The following is an 18,003-nucleotide window of genomic DNA, read 5'->3' as shown; positions in this document are numbered from 1 at the left end:
GTGCGGGCTCTCATCCTCGCTGGAACTGTGTGAGGGCTCAGCAGGGAGCCCAGGCTTCCCCGGGGCTGCCTACTGAGGACAGGCCACCTAGGACAAGGGTGTGAACACTGGCGTCAGCGTTTGGCTAGGGAAGTGGGGGAAGAGAGGCAGAACAGAGTCTGGTAACCAATCTCTGAGTACAGCGAGCAGAGGATAAACAGCCCTGGCTTTTCCCAATATAAAACAAAAAACAAAAACAAAAACAAACAAACAAAAAAACCCCAAATGGGACCATGAGATAAACCTTTCACCTCCTGGCCCGGGGAGAGGCTGGGGTGCCGGTTGGTTAGGGGTGAGGTGAGCAGTTGGGGGCATTGAAGGATGAGGATCAAATGATTTGGGCAGTGACAGTTCCCCCAACATGCATCATTTCAACATGATCTCCCCTGTCCCCTCTCCCTGCGCACCTCAAAGAAGCAGCGGACAGGGTGTACTTTCCAAATTCTGCAATTTAATTCTGAAAACACAAATGCGGACCATGTGATTCGGTCTCCTGTGACCTGCCTTGGGCCCCAGAAGAGCCCAGCAAGGTCAGGCTCCTCCCTGCTTCGCCTGGGAGAAGCCTAGGAGAGTTTCCTTATCAGGCCCAAGTTGGAGCTGCTGACTCTGCTCAGAGAGCAAGATTTCTGCCTTGAAAGCAAATGCAATAGCCTCAGAAATGTGAAGTGTGTACTTCTTCCTTTATCCTCTCCCTTGCCCTTGGCCTGGAGAGCTAGAGTAAAGGTGCCTCCAGGTCATGACCCGCATATCTCCTGTCCACCTCCATTTGCTGCAGTCAGGGACCTGGGAGACCGGTGACCTTGGCCCTACATAAACTCTGCTGACTCTCCTCACCCCAGTCTTACTCAAATGACCTTGTTTTGCACACTGTGTTGGTTTACCCAGTAATGGGTGACTTCTCACTCCCTAACTTGGCTCAGTGGGAGGAGAGATGGAGAGTTTTGGCCTTGGTGTCTGTCTGGAAGCGAAAAGGCATGAGTGGTCAAGGAGGAGACAGCGCTTGGGTTTGGGGGATATGTGTGGTGGGGTGAGGTTTGCTCAGTTCTGCCTCCCATCTGCTCCAGAAGTCAGAGGTTTCTCCTTAACTGACTCTTAACCCAGTAGAAGCCCTGTGGCTGCTAGAAGTGGGCTGTGGGGGTGCATACCTGCCAAAGGTTTGAGATAGGAGAAAAACCTTTTCCTGGCTGTGACCTCAGGTGTCTAGGGGCACAAGCAAAAAGGTAGAGAAGACCAGGGGTTCCGGGAGGTGGGGTTCCCCTGGGACCCAAGGTCCAGAGAACAGGAACCAGATGTTTTCGGCTTGTGAGCTGGAGGAAAAGGGGCACATGTCCCAGAGGGGGACTAGGAAAGCCAGAGGCAGCCAAACAGATAGACTTAGTCTGGGTCACTCCTCCCCCCTGCACCCACAGAGCTCCGTCACTGCCCGATCTCCACATCTCTTATCTTCCCTAGCCTTGGTCTAGCTCCCGGCACCAGGGACCATCTTACTGGGGAAGACTGTTCCCTGGGAGCTGGAGGAAATGAAAGTTGGGGGTCTGCTTAGCCTCTCCGGTTGAGGTGAAGGTGGCCACGGGGTCACATCTGGCCCTCACGCTGCAGAAGTGCGTCACTGCCCTCTGGTGCTGAACTGAAGCAACACCACCCTTGTCAAGGTTAGGAGGGAGCCTCAGCCCCCCAAGTCCAAGTAGCAGAAGGCAAAAGGGCCACCAGCTCCCTGCCTTGTTTTTCTGGTGCCCCGCCTCCCCCCTCCCTCCCTTTTTGTATTACATTATGTGTCATTAGGATGAAATAAATATGTTACCCTCCCCCAGGATGCAGGGAAACTACGTAACTAGGGTAGGGGTGGGAGTACAGCTCCCGCTTGGGAAGGGGCTGTCCACTGGGTCCCCCAACTCCCAGCCTCGCAGAATAAACCAGATCTGGGGGGAGAAGGCTGCATCCGCGGGGGCCTCTGGAGCCCCCTTGCAGGCCCTTGGTATTCACAAGACGGAGCAGCAGCTGGGCCGTTTCTTCTGGGACTCCACAAAGTCTCGGATCTGGAAGCTGGGCCCATCGGGCTGCCACAGGGCTCTGTATTTCAGCTCCCTTGAAGAGGAAGAAGCAGTGGGCTGGGCAGGGAGTGAACAGCTGCACCCTCCCCACTCCCACAGCTCGGGGCTACTGGACACAGCATGCACAATGTGGTTGGGCCAGGGGCTGGGCCAGGGGCCAGGCCCTACTGGATTCCCAGATGGTGCCACCCTGCCCTGCACGGTTCTCTTCCTTGCTCAGCTCTTACTTGGCAATGGCCAGAAAGGCTAACTCCACATTCATGCCCGTCTTGGCGCTGGTCTCCATGAAGGGAACGCCATACTCCTGCCAGGAAGAGAATGTCCTCAGGGCCAGCCTCTGGCCGTCCCCACCTCTCACCCTGCCCACGGGGAGTCACTTACCCTGGCCAGTGTCTCTCCGTCCTCCGAACGGATCACCCTTTCACTGCTCACATCTGCCTGTCAAGCCCAGGTGGGTCACTCTGGGGAAGAAAACCTCCACCCCCAGCTGCCCCTTCTCAGGCCCTGGCTGGCCCTTCTTTTGCCTGAGGAGCAGCCACTGCCTGCCCTCTGCTGGTAGCCTGTGGGACTGCGGGTGGTAGGCTTAGCCCGCCCCCCCCCCCCCCCCCCCCCCCCCCCCCCCCCCCCCCCCCCCCCCCCCCGCCCACCAGGGTTTCTGCCTTGTTCAGGCAGAGTTACCCAGCTCCCAGCCAGGGGATCTGACTGCCACTTGGTGAAATGGGAAACTGTCCTTCGCAGGGGTGTGGTGACCAGCCTCAGAGAGATGACAGTAGTTGGGGCTAACCTTTGCTACTTTTAGCGCCTCGTCTGTGACCCTACTACTGTGATCTAATCGAGGCTGAACAGCTGGGTATCCCTGGATCTCTCAGACCGCAGCTTGGGCTTTCCCTGGAGGGGAGAAGCTTTAAGAGGGCAGATGAGATGGGCTGAAGCTGCCACATAAGTCTGACCCTTGCCCTGGAGTCTGGAAAGAAACCTGTGCTGGAAGGATGTCCAGCTAACCCTCTGGGGCAACTGTGGGGCTGGGTGGAGCGAGTGGTGTGGCAGTGGGGCAGGAGGTGCGGGGATGGGCTCGCTCACCTTGTTGCCAAGCAGCATGATCACCACATCCCTCTGGGCATACTCGTGAATCTCAGTGAGCCAGGCCTGTGGGAGACGACGAGCTGAGCCAGGCCAGGCCTGAGACCCAGCCCTTCCCCCCTCCCTCTCCCCTGCCCTTCTTCCGTCCTGTTGGTTTTCCTGGGCTACTCACTGCCCTCCCTGAATTCTCTCATTTGCATCTTTGTTCTGGCCTCTCCAGTCTTGATCAGTTTTTCCTAGCCAACCCCAAATGCCGCAACTCCCTGTTCTAGAGAAGCCGGAGATGGCAGAGCTTTCTCTCCTAAATCAGCTGGGAGTCATCAGCGATTTCCTGGCTGCCCTGCTGAGGATTCTAAGGCCACATCAGGGCTCAGTGATCAAAAATACTGTGATTGATTAGTGATGTCTACCAGGAGCATGAAGTCAGAGGTGGCAATGAGTGCCACAGATCTCCATCCTCTTTATAAGCTGTTTTATATCTGTATGTTTTGGTTTCTCCTCCCCCCCCCCCAAACCCCACCCCTATTTGCTTGGCAACCCCTGAGATCAGGCAGCTGTGAAAGCTTTATGGTGCTGTGCACACAGTGGGTGTTTGTACTTGTTGAATTTTTATCCCTACTCTCTTTTAATGGTTTGGCGGGGACAGAACTGCTCACTGCCTGAATCACTGTCTTGCAAGCTGGGCTGGATGTATGGGTAGACTTTCCTGCCTGGGTTCTCCCCTTGGCCTCTGTGGGTAATTGTCCAGGGTGGAGCTGGGTACTTTCTGAACACTCTGTCATGAAACGCGCTCATGAATCACGGGCAGGGCCAAGCAGGTGGCACAGGCACCCAACAGCCTGCCTGGCCTTTATGCCCACATGCTGCCCAGGAGCAGTTTATTACTTCTGAGTCACAGCTCAGGTGTTTTTCAAAAGGCAGCGGTGTTCTGGGTTCCACCCCTTCCCCATAAAGCAGGAAGCAGTCCTAGCCTGCAGAGGCCCCGCCCCGGCTGCTTCTGGGTGGCCTGTGGAGGGGACCTACCCGGATGTTGTCGAAGGAAGATTTGTTGGTGATGTCGTACAGCAGGAGCAAGGCTGCGGGAGGAAAGAGAGCTCACACAGGGGGCGTGGGGCGGAAGGCTGGGCATTACAAGTGGGCTTGGGAAGGACTCACCCTGGGCATCTCGGTAGTAAGCATGGGTGACGCTGCGGAACCGCTCTTGCCCGGCGGTATCCCAGATCTAGGAAGGGACAGACAAATGGTCAGAAGGAGGCAGCCTGCGGGGACTCTGCTGGGTCGAGCGAACCCACTCTGGAGTGTAAGAGATGTGTGGGGAGGTGGGCTGTTTCCTGCTGTAGGTGCTCAGGGCCTTCTGAACATCTGACGGTGCCCCGGAGGGGGGCATTAAGTTCTCAAGCTGGGTCAGGCTATAGCCCCTTCCCTAGCCCAGGGGTTGGGGGTGTCCTGTCTCCTACAGCATATGAGGCCTGGGAAACTGGCGGTGGGGGCGGGGGGAGCTGGAGCAAGCCGAGGCTAGTCTGAAGGCACGTGGAGCTGCCTTTGATCGAGGGTGCTGGGAACTGCTTTTTCAACAAATATCAAACAAACAAAAGCCGTTTCCTCTGGGCCCCACAGGAAATTGCCCCAGGCGGAGGGCAGGGCTGGGGGCCTTCTGTGGTTTGGGTGAGGAGCAGGGGCGGGGCTCCACCATCACCCTCCTTCCCCGGCAGCCTCCTTCTCACCTGCAGCTTCACCCTGACACCATCCACAGTCACCACTTTGTTCTGAAAGAGAAAAGGGCAGAGGGAGGGTGGATTTGGAAAGCAGGGGAGGCTGGGGTCCTAGGCATCCAACAGAGCAGCAGACATCCTGCTGGTGGCTCCCCAGGGCTAAAGGGGGTGCGGTGAGCCCGGGAGGCATCTCCAGCCAGATCACCCCTTCAGGGCAGCAGAACCCTGTCTCCAAATATCCCCATGACACAGTTCTCCCTTCTGGGGACTTGTCTGCTCACATGCCAGGGCCGGAGCCCAAGAACCTGCCTGACTCTCCCTAGACCTCAGCAGGCAGCACAGGACTGGGGGAGCCCCCGCCTCTTTCCCACTTCCACTCGGCTCTCCTGGAGCTCCGCCCCATCCTGCCAAGGGAGCCCTTAGAGATAAGAAGCGCCCCCCCCCCCCCCCCCCCAGCATCCTGGGCACTACAGAGGCTGGATCAGCAGAATCTGCTTTCCCCTAGCTGCTCACTAGTTCTCCAGAGGGAAGCTTCAGTTCTCCTCCCATTGGGAGGGAGGCACCCAGCCTCTGCACAGCCTCCTTCCCCCCACCCTCCAGCCTGGGTTAGACCTTACTCTCCCGGAACCTTTGTGCTATGTCCCTGCTGCAGATCTGTAAACATGGGTTCCTCAAGACGAGAGGGAGGGAGCCTGGTGAGCTGCTCTCTCCCCACAGGGCCAGCCTGGCTCTTCAACCTAATGTAGTGCTGTGCTTCTGGGAACTCCAGAAAGACAGGGAGACCTCTGAGGCCTTGCCAGAAGGGCCCAGCTCAAGGGGCAAAGAGCAAGGGGACCGAAGGCCAGGAAACTCAGCTCACACCCTGGGATGTGTCTGCCCTGTTCTGGGGCAGAATTGTAAGACTTATCCTATAGGTGGGCAAGGAGCCCACCATGCCCAGACTCCTTGAACCTGGCCACCTCTGTGGTCCCTGGTGCCCTCTGGACAGTGAGCCACAGAAGCTTTGAGGAGCCAGGGCAGGCAAGGAGAGGACAGCACCCTGGGCCTGAGCTGTGGTCCCCCTGGCTTGCTGCTGGCAGGAGGAGCCTACAGCCACCTCACCCTGAAGTCTATGCCGACGGTGGCTAGGAAGGTCCCGGACAGGAAGGCCCCGTCTTTGAATTGGATCAGGAAACAGGTTTTGCCAACGCCTGAGTCTCCCAGAAGCATCACCTAGGAGATGGGGGCAGAGGCAGTTAATGGGGAGTTGGGTCAAATTTCTGGGCATCCAGGGAGAGAGGCCCTAGAAAGAGGGGCAGAGGGCCAGGGACGGATGCTGTCAGCACTGAGGGGCACCTGCTTCTGGAAAGCCCGCTGCTGCCTTCACCCTGCCTCTCCTTGGCTCAGCTCATTTCTCAGGCCCTCCCTCTGACTCTCTTGTCCTCACCCAATTTCCTGGAAGCCTGTGTTGAGACCTCAGCACTAACAGGTGAGCAACTGTGCTTGGTGGCCCCAAAGAACCACCACACTTACATGGTCTAGACTCTGGCCCCATTCTCCCCTTGCCACACCAAGCTGGGATTCCCTCTCTGTCAGTGTGGATTCTGCATGTGTGCGCCTGGGTGGATGGGGCTATACTGCCCAGAAGGGAAGTGTTAATACCATGGACAGGGATTCCCACCCACAGGAGGGTATCAGATCTGATGGGGGAGGGCACTGTCATTTGCAAGGGCATATTCTAAAATTACGACTGCTGTTTTTTTTTTTTTTTTTTTTTTGTCACAACATTTACCTGGAATTTTCTAATGACATTTAATGTTTACAAAAGGGTTGCATGAACTAGGGAGGGTTGAAATTGATACTGAAATGGGGAGACAATGAATCTGAAGTTCCTTCTGCAGAAACCTCTCCAGTGGGACAAATGGCAGCAAACTGGCATCCCCGGGTCCCTGTAGGGGAGGGAGTGTGGGTGTGTGTGTGTCTCTCCCCTTTATTCTTGGCCAGTCACTGCTCATCTATCTTCTTTTGAGGACAAGTGGGGGCAGGGGAAGGGAGCCCTCTGTCAGTCATTCCTCAATCTTGGAGACCAGAGGTCTGGACTAATGCTGGAACTTTCCCAGTTGGCTGCTTACATACTTAAAGGATTGAGCATAGACTAGGCTTGAGTTACTTTTGAGGCTCTGACCTTGACAACGGAGGCCAGAGGCTTTTCTGCTGTGGGCACGATGTACTGGGATTAGCTAGCTTTGGTGGAAAGGTAAAGGGTCTGAGCAAAAGGGATACAGAGGCTGGGGTCCTGGCTTCTAAATGGCCTACTGAGGGATGTTAGGAAGATTTCTTAACCCTTATGTGGCATGGTTTCCACGGTGACCAGAAGGGAGAAAGGGTGATTTCATTGAGGCCTCTTTAGAGTTGGTTAACGCCTAGGACCAATAAACTGCCTAAGACTCGGGAAAGAGCGGCCCAGGGCTGGGTAGGGCCTGCCTGTGGCCCCCATTCCCTCTAATTGGGTCCAAGGAGCTCCAGCCAGGCTCTTCCCAGGCTGGCCTGCACTCAGTCTCCTGGGGCAAGCCTGGGGGAAGCAGGCTGCTGAAGGCCACGGGTCAACTCTCCACAGATGCTGCTTGGCCCAGGGAGGTGGGGCGGGGGGGCGGAGGGGGGTTGGTGGAGAGCTGGGGGCTGGGGAGCCCTTGGAGCCTGCGCTGCTCCCTGGCTCCTGCATCCTAGCCCTTGAGCGGGGAGGAGGGAGGGTGACTCCAGTATACTTTACAGATCACGACCGCCTTAAACAAAAGATGCCCACCACCACCCACCCAGCCAGGCAATTCTACCAAACACAAACAGCTGCCCAGCCTTGCCACCTCCTTGGCAAATGGCCCAGCTGGACTGTCAGGCCAGGAGGTCAGGTGGTCCCCACCAGCCTAGGGGCTGGCCCTTAGCAGCTCCCCCTTCCCTGAAGGCACAGGGGCCCATTTCCTGCCACCAGCCCACACAGGACGCCTATCTTAACGGCTCTGGGTGAGTAAGTGACTTACAGACTGGCTTCCCCTGAAACAAGGGGGGGTGGAGGCCTCAGTTCCTGGTGAGAGTGAGCCTGGGGTGGGGGTGGGGGAGGGAACCGAGGCACAGAAAGAGGCAGGTCTCTTTCAAGGCCACGCAGCATGAGGCAGGGCAGCCCTCACTCATCCCCAAACTTGCAGAGGAAGATTGGAAGCCCTGCGCTCCCTCAGCACCTCTTTCAGAGTTCTGGGTACCCGCCTCCGCCATGTGCCCCAGGGTGGGGGTGGGTGGGGTGGGGAGGTGTCTGTCCTCCACCTTCACCTGCTTCTGTAACAGGGCAGCCCTCTAGAGGAAACCGGCCTCAGAGAGCTGACTTCAGCTCCCCCATGGGGGACTTGTGATGAAGCAACAAAATCTTTCTCAGGTTCTAAAAATTCCCAGGTGGGCCTGCATTTTGGTTAGCAACATCCTCCTGGAGGAAGGCGGGAGGAAATGGCTGCAGCAGTGGAAAGGGAAGGGGTACGGCTTGGGGGCAGCTGGGGACCTAAAGAACTTCAGGCCTAAGGCCTTGAAACTGGATGTTAAGTCTCAGGGGAGAGCTTAGCTGGGAAAAGGGCGTTAACGACAACTGCTCCGCCGCCAGGGGGCGTCCTCTCTGCGTCTCCAGGCATCCCTATTTCCCAGCATTCGGGATGCCTGTGCCCAGGAGGGTTGAGCGCTTAACCTTTACGCAGAGGCATGGGGTTCCCGGGAGATCATATCGCCGGGGGTGTGCAGAAGGAAATTGGGTTGGGGTCCGCTGTGTGGGGCAGTCAGTCAATCGCTCCTTCCGACCTTCCTCTTCCCACCCTCGCTGAGCCAGCCCAGACGTCGGCAGTCTCCACCCTTCCTCCCTGCTCCGGGAGACCCGGCTCCCTGGGGGAAGGGCTGAAGGCAACGCAGACGCAGCCAGCCAAGAGGCTTGGGCCAGGGTCTCAGGGCAAAGGGCGTGGGAAGGGCTGGCCCTCAGAGCCGGTTGGGAAGTCCCCAGTACTGGGCACAGTGCCCACCCACCTTGCCCGTGACATCGTAGCTCGGACTGCAGGGCGGGGAGTGCTCGGGCGCCTCTCCATCCAGGGTGGCAGCGGCGCCAGACATGCCCGTCACGTTCCCTGGACGAGAGGTGAGCTAGGACTGGTGGCGGGCGGGGGACAGCGCTGGGACCTCCCCGCCTTAGGCTCCACCCAATCCTTCCCCCCTCCACCGCCCCAGCCCGGACCCCCACAGGCTCCTCCCTATGTCTCGCCACCCCGAAGATACCTGCCTGGTGCAGGCTGTCTCGCGAGGGCGCGCACAACCACAGGTCAGCGCCAGAGGGTCAGGCGTGCCCCGAGCAAATTGGGCCGGCTTCGTGCTCCGAAGACGTGGAACGAATCCAGCCCGAGGACCGGTCCCCAAAGGTCGCAGGCTGCCCGGGCTAGGTTCCCACAGGGAGCCGTCTCCGGAAACCTAGCCTGTAGCGCTAGGTCTGGCAGCGCTGCGACCCGGGGTTCCGCGCCCCGGTTCCCGCTGCCGCTGCACAGCGCGGCCTGCAGGGGGCGCCCGAGCCCCGGCCAGCTGGCGGCCGACGGGCGTCCCCCGGTCGCGGTTGGGGTGGGGGTGAGGTTGTGGGCTGGGAAGGCCCCGGGGCAGCGAGGCACGATTTTTGAGAGGAGGCGTGCATTCTGAGCACAGCGCTCAGGCAGTTTTGCTTTTGCTAATGCACCCCAGCCCGAGCTCCTCTGGATGTAATTTTATTTACCCACCAGAATTCACCTTGCAGCACATTTACAACTGTGGCTTTTCGCGGCCCCTGGTGGGTGCTAGGGTTTTGACCCTTTAGCACAGATCACCTCTCATTTCTCCCTGACCTGTTGGGCTGTGCCCGGAATGGTCCAGCATGGGAAAGCCTCCCCCGACTCCAAACCTCCCAATCTCGGCGCCCCTGAAGGCAGGGCTGGCCCTATTCACCTGTGCTCCTCAGCCCCTGTCCCTGAGCAGGCCTTAAATATTTAGTAGTAAATGAATTCATGGAGTCGTGGATCATTTTGAGCAGTCTCAAGGACAACCCAGGAATCCTGCAGTTCCTGGTGGCAGACAGTGGGAGTGTGGCCTGGGCGGCCCCGCCCTGCGCTTCAGGGGCTAACCATTTCATTACTCCTGTGCCAACATTCTGCACAAGCACCCACAGCTTACCATGGAACTGGGTGGCTGCATTACAGCGAGACTGACCGAAGGCTGTGTCGGGGGAGAAGGGCATCAGTACCTCTTGACTTAGGTGCTGGGGGTAAAGCACAAGGGGCAGATGTGGCTTATGGGTGACTAGAGGCCTGGTGGGGACTGTGTGTACACATTCCTCTAGCCCTGTGAGTCTTGGCATTGGCCAGAGCTATTTTCTGGAGCTGGGCTTGCCATAACCTCTTGTGTACATAGGGTGGGGCTCAGAGAGCCACCTACAGGATCAGAACTCTGCAGATGTGCATTTATTGCCTGCTATTCAGAGGGAAGAGTCTCTTGCTGCAAATACAACCTCAGTCCATTCAGTGTCTCGGGCTCTAAGCTCCTGAGGGCTCACACGGGAACCCCGCAGGGGCAAACGTTTTCAGAGCCAGAGGGTAATGGCCGAGGAAAAATGAGAGAAAGGAAGTGACATGGCCCTCGCTCACCTTCCACTGTAAACCACACTGTTACGGGTGTCCTTCAAAGCCTCTATTGAGGTCCCAGCCCCTAGTCCCTCAGAATGTGACCTTATTTGGAAAGGGGGTTGGTGCAGGTATGATTAGTTGAGGTGAAGTCATATAGGAATAGGGTAAGCCCCTAATCCAACATGACTGATGTCCTTATAGGAAGAGGAGCGGACACGCAGGGAGAAGCCGGCCATGTGAACACAGACGCAGAGATCCGAGTGGTGTATTTACAAGCCAACAAATGGCGAGCATCGCCAGAAGCCACCAGAAGCTGGAGGAGGCAAAGGAGACCCCCGCCTCCCGCCCCCCAGAGCCTTCAGAGGGCTTCTAACTTCCAGCTGTGGTTTGTGTTGTTGGCTCAACCAAGATCCTCCTTTGTCCTGTGGTAGGTTTGGGAGAGCCAGATCTGTCCTGTCTCCGCCTGCTTTGGGCTCTCAGTGTGATTACACACTTTCTTCCTTCTGATGGGCCAGTCGTCTAGCCTTTCTTACCAGGCTAGTGGCAAAATTTGGAGGTCCCACCCCTCTGCATCTGTGGGGTGTGAGTCACAGTCTTTAGGTCCGCATCCACACCAACATTCATCCCACTGTGCACCCTCTGAGTCTGACAGGCAGAAGGATGGGCACGGAGTGGGGGAGAAGGCTGGTGGCTGTGAGGGCTCCCCCGACCTTGTGTGCGGAGGGGCAGACTGGGCATGGGCCTGAGGTGGGGGATGCCTGGTGTGGCAGCCTGGTCCAAGGCTTCAGGAATTGTCTGGGAAGCCTTGCTCTCCTGCGACTCAGCCCTGCCCTTCCCAGCATTCTGGAGCCTGCTCATGGGAGAACCCTGCACTCTCTGGCCAGGCTGTCATTTCTGTTTTACTCTGAATCCCGGCCACCATGAGTCCTCGCCTTCCTTGCTGTGACCCAACCAGAAAGCCTAGTTTCTGGGGTTCCCCTTCTCTCTTCCCGCCAGTGTGACCATCCCAGTCCCGAGTGTGGTCCTACAGGCTCTGTGCCCTGCTCTGTCCTGATCCCGAGGAGATCCAGGAAGAGACAGAGTGCTAAAAACAGAACTTTGACCCTTGGCCTGCCAGCTCCCTAGGACCCATGTGACAGTGTTAAATTTGGACTGTGCTTAAAATTTTAAGCCGTCCCTTTGCCTCTCCATATTCTTCTTGCCCTAGAAAGTAGACCTGAGCAATCTATATCAAGATATCCTTTCTAGGGGTGCCTGGGTGGCTGAGTCGGTTAAGCATCTGACTCTTGATTTTAGCTCAGGTCATGATCTCACAGTTCGTGAGTCTGAGCCCCGCGTTGGCCTCCATGCTGACTGCGCGGAGGCTGCGTGGGATTCTCTCTCCCCACCCCTCTCAAAATAAATAAATAAACTTAAAAAAGGAGGCATTCTTTCTAGTTTCCAGTTGTGTTCAGCCAAAGGGGAGCCCCAGGAGATGTGGGAACAGGAGGAGAGCAGGGTAGGGGGGGAGCTGACTTGTATCCTGGGCTAGCTCCGGGAGGGTTACCATGAGTTGCCGTGTTCCTCCACTGAGGGTCACAGGTCCTGCCAGCCAGCTCTCTCCATGAAGCCTTGTGTCCCTGAGCTCTGGCTTCGGTTCCCTCCCCTCATTTTTTTAGGCTAGGGTTGGAGTGGAGGCCCTGTGTATGCACGGCCACTGCACCATGCCTCCTGGTTCCCCGACACCCTGCTTCCACCTTGGTAAGTAGTCTTCTTGTTAAACCTCCCTGAATGATCCAATGTGAGTGTCCACCTGCTTCCTTCTGGGACCCTCACAGATACACACCGGGGCCCCAGAGTCTGGGAGGGCTTACTGTGAATCCGATGCCCACGGTGGCCGAGAAGGAGCCAGGGATGAACTTGCCCTGGTCGAACTGAACCAGCAGAGATGTCTTCCCCACACCGCTGTCACCCACCAGGATGGTCTGAAAGGGAGCAAGAGAGGGGTGAGCGTCTGCAGTGTGCATGGGGCTTCTGAGATGCCATTGTGGCTGTGGGAGCAGGCTCCTTCTAATGCACACACACACACACACACACACACACACACAACTCTTGATTTCCTATCAAAGTCACTGAAGAGGCATGAAAGCATAGGAGAAACCTTGTCACCCCATGTTGATGAACATCTGAAGGGACCATGAGAACTTGCCTCTCAGACTTCCGACCAAGAGGGCATACTGACTGACACCCACTGTGCTCTCCGTGGTCCCCCACAGTGTGCTTGCACTGAGGCCGTGCTTCTTACTGGCAGTTCCCAGCCAAAGGCACAGTATGGTAGGGGCACTGAGGCAGGTCTGTCACTGGGAGACACAAGATTCCCCTAACGGCCAAATTTGGCTTGAGGATTTCCTCACCATTTCACGGATCCTTCCAGAGACTTTCACACAACCTTCCTGCCCTTTCTCCTTCGCTTGGGGTCATACCTGCCTCATGATCTCCGGGCTCTCCCCACCTCTCCCAGCTTCCTACCCGATTTCTTTCATAAGTATTTCACCTAATAAAATCCCTGCACTTGTAATTCCCTTTGGCACCAGCTTCTCGGAAGAGAATGTCTGGAGACATGCCTTGGGAAGAGTTTATACTTGGCCATGGAGCATGGCCTTGGAGACACAGCATTTCAAGGGAAACAGAGTTTCAGAAAGAAGGGCCTGGCTACTTTTGTACATGAAGGAAGCAGTGGGGAGAATTAGCCTGGGAGGTCAGGTGCTATATTTGGAAGAAAATCATAAGCAACAGACAGGAAATATACATGCACTGGAGGCCTGGGACTCAACAAGCTCTCAAAGAATGGATGAATGAATGAATGAATGAGTGGGTAAATGCCTTTGTTTCAAAATGGATAGTAGCTACTTTCCAAAGACAACCCTTCAAGATCACTGGAAAGGCTTAAGAGATGCCAACTTTAGCTGGACTTGTAAAACCATAAAGATATAAAAACCCCAAAATGTAAAAGCGTAATGATGGACAGGTTCTCCTGGGGTTGGACCCATGGTCCCAACACTGTTTGGCTTTGACAGTGGCACTGAGCTAGCAGCAGGGCAAACATGGGATTGTTTGTGATGTTGACTTTGAATGTCCCCTGACTGTGGTCCCCCATACCCATTTCCAAACCAAATTCGATTCAGCTTTTATTTCCTCCTGGGTTAAAGGGCTCCATTTGCTTGTTGTGTGCAGTGGCTTTAATAATTTACATCTCAGGGGCCCTGGGTGGCTCAGTCAGTTAAGCTTCAGCTTAGGGCATGATCTTGAGGCTCATGGCTTTGAGCCCCACCTCCGGCTCTATGCTGACAGTGTGGAGCCTACTTGGGATTCTCTCTCTTTCCCTCTCTTCCTGCCCCTCCCTCACTTGCACTTTCTCTCTCTCTCAAAAACAAGTAAATGAAAACAATATAATAATTTACATCTCAAATCCAATTTCCTCAGGCTTGAAGAGGGGCTTCCTAGAGAGACTATTCCAGAATGTAAAGGTTCAGTCCGCTCATGTCCACCTTCTTCATTTATTAAAGGATATAATGTATTGACATTCTTTTCCCCTTTATTCTTTTCCTTTTCACGGGGAAGGATTCCCTTTCTTCTCTCCTCATATGAAAACATTTCCATCTTAATGGGAATTTCTCTGGTTTAGTGGGAACACGGTTCATGGTGACAAGGTTCAGCATTTCAGGTCCTGCTGAATCCTGTCTGGGGGCAGGGGCAGGATGCTGCCGCCATGTTTTGGTGCAGAACTTCTGAGAATCCTATGTTCAAACCTGGCTTCTTGGTTGGGAGGAAGATATATGTGTCAAGGTAGGAAGTAAGAAGATAAGATACACTTGATTTGATCAAATTAAAAAAAAAATTAATGTTTATTTATTTTTGAGAGAGAGAGAGAGAGAGAGCATGAGCTGGGGAGGAGCAGAGAGAGAGGGAGACACAGAATCTGAAGCAGGCTCCAGGCTCTGAGATGTCAGCACAAAGCCCGAGGCGGGACTTGAACCCACAAATCGCGAGATCATGACTTGAGCTGAAGTCAGACGCTTAACTGAATGAGCCACCAAGGTGCCTCTTGATTTAATCATTTTAAGCTGGCATTTAGAATAATAAAATATTGAGACATGTGGTCTATGGGTGTCCATTTGTATTCTAAACGTTATGAATGAGGCTGCCTAAGTCCATTACCTTAGATACACTATGGAGTTATTCTCTTCACTCAACAGCTGCCAGGATTTTCCTGAAGATTCTCCAGGTTGGCCCCAAATCTCACTGCTTGGAGAAGCTGAATGTCAACTTTGGATCCAGAATTTCCATTGCACCTTCCCTCCTCTGAAGCATTTGTGAAAATGTTAATTAATCGTGGTTCAAACAGAGACCTCTGTGCCAACTCTGCCACCATTCAGACAAGTGTTTCCGTTCTGTCTTAAGTCAGTTGGTTTATGTTTGTATTTGGCTCCATCCATTCCAAAAGGAATTTGAGGAATTCAAAACTCGCCTACACCAGAGGCCAGGTAATGATACCGCCTGAAGCAATCTTCCACTCCAGAGTGACCTGGCTTGTTCCTATATCTGAGCGTTACATTTGCTTTTAGATTTCCTGGCATCCACGACAAAATGGGAAGCCAGATGGGGTATGTAGTACTTGTTGCCTGAGTCTTCTCAATGAGTGAGTATTTTCTGCCGGCATGCGATGTGGAGAGGAATCTCTTATGTGGATTCTTACACGAGGGGCCTCTAGTGACAAAATGGAAGAGTTGGGATTTTGCAGAGAAGGTGAAGCTTTTCCTATAGCTTTTCTATTGACTCTTTTTTTTATATAAAATTTTTTAAAATGTTTATTCATTTTTGAGAGACAGAGAGAGACAGAGCATGAGCAGGGAAGGGGCAGAGAGAGAGAGGGAGACGCAGAATCCGAAGCAGGCTCCAGGCTCTGAGCTGTCAGCACAGAGCCCGACACGGGGCTTGAACTCACGAATTGTGAGATCATGACCTGAGCCGAAGTTGGGCGCTCAACCGACTGAGCCACCCAAGTGCCCCTCTATTGACTCCTGCTAAAAACCAGGGCCTGACATTAAATCGCACTTCAGCAGACACTTCTCAGTGGGAGCTGGGCAAATGTTGCCTAAGCGCTCTGCTTTCCTGTGACTTCCTGACTCAAGGGGAACACTTAGAAAACCTAGGTGAATGGGGTGGTTACCATGGCTCCTAATTGACTCTGAGCCACCTTCTTAATCAGACAGCGAATTCAGATGCCATAAAAAAAAAGATAGATCTGACTGTACAGACATAAAAATGTCCTGGTTGACAGAAGATACCAAAATGAAATGAGAAATGATGGAGAGGAAATATTTGCAAGATGTATGACAGACAAAGGGTTAATACACGTAGTGGTGTAAAGAGCTCTCAAAAGAAAATCTCAGTAGGAAAGTGAAGAATATGAGTACATAGATTTTGTGTGTGTGTGTGTGTGTGTGTGTGTGTGTGTGTGTATGTGTAAATGTGTGTAAATGTGTCAACCTGGCCAGGCTATAGCATGTAGTTATTCAATTAAATACGAATCTCTATGTTGCTGTGAAGGTATGTTATAGATGTACAGATTATATATTACAGATATACAATCGGTTGACTTGTAAATCTTCAATAATCTGGATGGGCCTTATCCAGTTAATTGAAAGAACTTAGAGCAAAACTGAGGAAGAAGAAATTCTGTTCAAAATTGTAGCATCAGCTTCTCCCTGAGAATTTTCAGCCTGCCAGTCTACCCTACAGATTTTGGACAGGCCAGCCCCCCAGAGTCACGAAAGCCAATTCCTTGAACTAAACATCTCTCAGTATACTTCATCCTGGTATGTTTCTCTGAATCAATATAACATATAATGCTTTGGTAAAAGTATGATAAGGGTCAACATTGGCTGAGAGTTGGGGAAACAGACACTCGTACTTACACCATTGGTGGGAACCTACGTTGGGGCATTTGGAAGAGCAGCTGACAATATCTACTGAAGCTACAAATGCAAATTCCTTTGTCTCAACAGTTCTATGGCTTTAGTGCACAAGTTCACCAAGATATGTGTACAAGGATGTTCATCGCAGCATTTGTAAGCGCAAATAATCCAGCAATTGGGACTGCTTAAATAAACTGTAGGGGCGCCTGGGTGGCTCAGTCAGTTGAGCGTCCGACTTCAGCTCAGGTCACGATCTCGAGGTCTGTGAGTTCGAGCCCCGCGTTGGGCTCTGTGCTGACGGCTTGGAGCCTGGAGCCTGCTTCCGATTCTGTGTCTCCCTTTCTCTCTGCTCCTCCCCTGCTCACACTCTGTCTCTCTCTCAAAAATAAATAAAGATTAAAAAAAACTGAACTGTAGAATATCCATGTAGTGCAATACTGCGAAGCTGATAAAAGAATGAGGTGGGGTGCCTGTCTGGCTGGCTCTGTTGGTAAAGCATGGGACTCTTGATCTCAGGGTTGTTGAGTTCAAGCCCCACATTGAGTGTAGAGATTACTTAAAAAAAAAAGAAAAAAAGAATGAGGTAGATCTATATGTGCTGTTTGGGAAAAATGATATTACAGAGTAAAAAAAGGGGCAGAAAGATATGCTTGTGTGCTGACTTATGTTGACTTCAGCTAGATACACAATGGGATTATATGGGTGTGTATGCTTCTCTATAGGGAGGCAGCAGAGACCGACAGTGGCTACCTTTGAGCTTCTGGGGTGGTGGGGTGGGGAATGGGGGTGGGGAAAAGACTTACTTTTCGCTTTATCTCTACCTTATTTATTTAATTATTTTATTTAATGTTTATTTCTTTATTTTTGAGAGAGAGAGAGAGAGAGAGCATGCGCAAGCTGGGGAGGAGCAGAGAGAGAGAGGGAGACAGAGAATCTGAAGCAGGCTCCAGGCTCCGAGCCATCAGCACAAGCCCGACGCGGGGCTCGAACTCACAGACCGCGAGATCATGACCTGAGCCGAAGTCGGACGCTCAACCGACTGAGCCACCCAGGCACCCCTAATTACCTTTTAAAGAAAAGTGTTAACAGGGAGTATTTCAGAGTGGGCATTATCAGTCATGTTTTCTTTTTGTACTTTTCTGTATTAAAAATCCCTAGTAAGTGTAATAAAGTGGTTGACGAAGTAAATTCATACATGAGTGATCCTTTACTTAACCTGGAATAAATTGCTTTTCCACAGAAAAGAGTAAAACATTGGTTCTGGATATATATATATATATATATATATATATATATATATATATAATTTCATGTCCAGTGCAGAACCCAATGTGGGGCTTGAACTCACAACCCTGAGATCAAGACCTGAGCTGAGATCAAGAGTCTGACGCTTAACTAACTGAGCCACCAGGGCACCCCCACGTACATGTATTTACCAACAGTTGTCTTTGCATGGGGGGATCAGGAGTGATTTAAAATGCATTCTTCGTGTTCATTTATATTCCATTCTCCTTCTGTAATG

General features: G+C 53.4%; 1 protein-coding gene and 1 long non-coding RNA gene across 8 annotated transcripts; one reads left to right on the top strand and one right to left on the bottom strand.

The window, feature by feature from the left end:
- Positions 1 to 470: 470 nt before the first annotated feature.
- Positions 471 to 10,628, bottom strand: RAB37 (RAB37, member RAS oncogene family). 5 transcript variants are annotated; one of them, XM_042914631.1, is made up of 10 exons: positions 9,165 to 10,623; positions 8,915 to 9,012; positions 5,984 to 6,094; positions 4,895 to 4,936; positions 4,326 to 4,392; positions 4,194 to 4,246; positions 3,171 to 3,236; positions 2,472 to 2,528; positions 2,318 to 2,394; positions 471 to 2,124 (listed from the first exon to the last, which is right to left on the bottom strand). In XM_042914631.1, the coding sequence occupies exons 2-10, from the start codon at positions 8,996 to 8,998 to the stop codon at positions 2,019 to 2,021; spliced, it is 663 nt and encodes a 220-aa protein (XP_042770565.1). In that variant the 5' UTR covers positions 8,999 to 9,012; positions 9,165 to 10,623; the 3' UTR covers positions 471 to 2,018. The 5 variants fall into 5 exon arrangements, with proteins under 5 accessions (XP_042770565.1, XP_042770564.1, XP_042770568.1 ...); XM_042914630.1 differs by having other exon boundaries at positions 9,161 to 10,622; XM_042914634.1 differs by lacking the exon at positions 5,984 to 6,094 and having other exon boundaries at positions 9,161 to 10,628.
- Positions 6,027 to 16,733, top strand: LOC122205954. 3 transcript variants are annotated; one of them, XR_006196309.1, is made up of 5 exons: positions 6,027 to 7,879; positions 10,726 to 10,951; positions 12,183 to 12,264; positions 14,760 to 15,167; positions 16,572 to 16,733. It is a non-coding gene; the product is annotated as an uncharacterized LOC122205954 (long non-coding RNA). The 3 variants fall into 3 exon arrangements; XR_006196311.1 differs by lacking the exon at positions 6,027 to 7,879 and adding an exon at positions 8,936 to 9,023; XR_006196310.1 differs by lacking the exon at positions 12,183 to 12,264 and having other exon boundaries at positions 6,030 to 7,879.
- Positions 16,734 to 18,003: the final 1,270 nt, after the last annotated feature.

The sequence above is a fragment of the Panthera leo genome, chromosome E1 (genome assembly GCF_018350215.1).
Source record: "Panthera leo isolate Ple1 chromosome E1, P.leo_Ple1_pat1.1, whole genome shotgun sequence".
Taxonomy (NCBI): Eukaryota; Metazoa; Chordata; class Mammalia; order Carnivora; family Felidae; genus Panthera; species Panthera leo.
Note: the sequence above shows the minus strand (reverse complement) of the source record. Positions and strands in the feature narration are given on the sequence as shown.

Coding starts and splice junctions, on each gene's coding strand:
- RAB37 (XM_042914631.1), bottom strand. CDS start 8,998: ATGTCTGGCGCCGCTGCCACCCTGGATGGAGAGGCGCCCGAGCACTCC. Junction 3,237..4,193: donor CTTCCTTCGACAACATCCGG/GTAGGTCCCCTC, acceptor CGTCTCCCACAG/GCCTGGCTCACTGAGATTCA. Junction 2,529..3,170: donor TCATGCTGCTTGGCAACAAG/GTGAGCGAGCCC, acceptor TGGGCTTGACAG/GCAGATGTGAGCAGTGAAAG.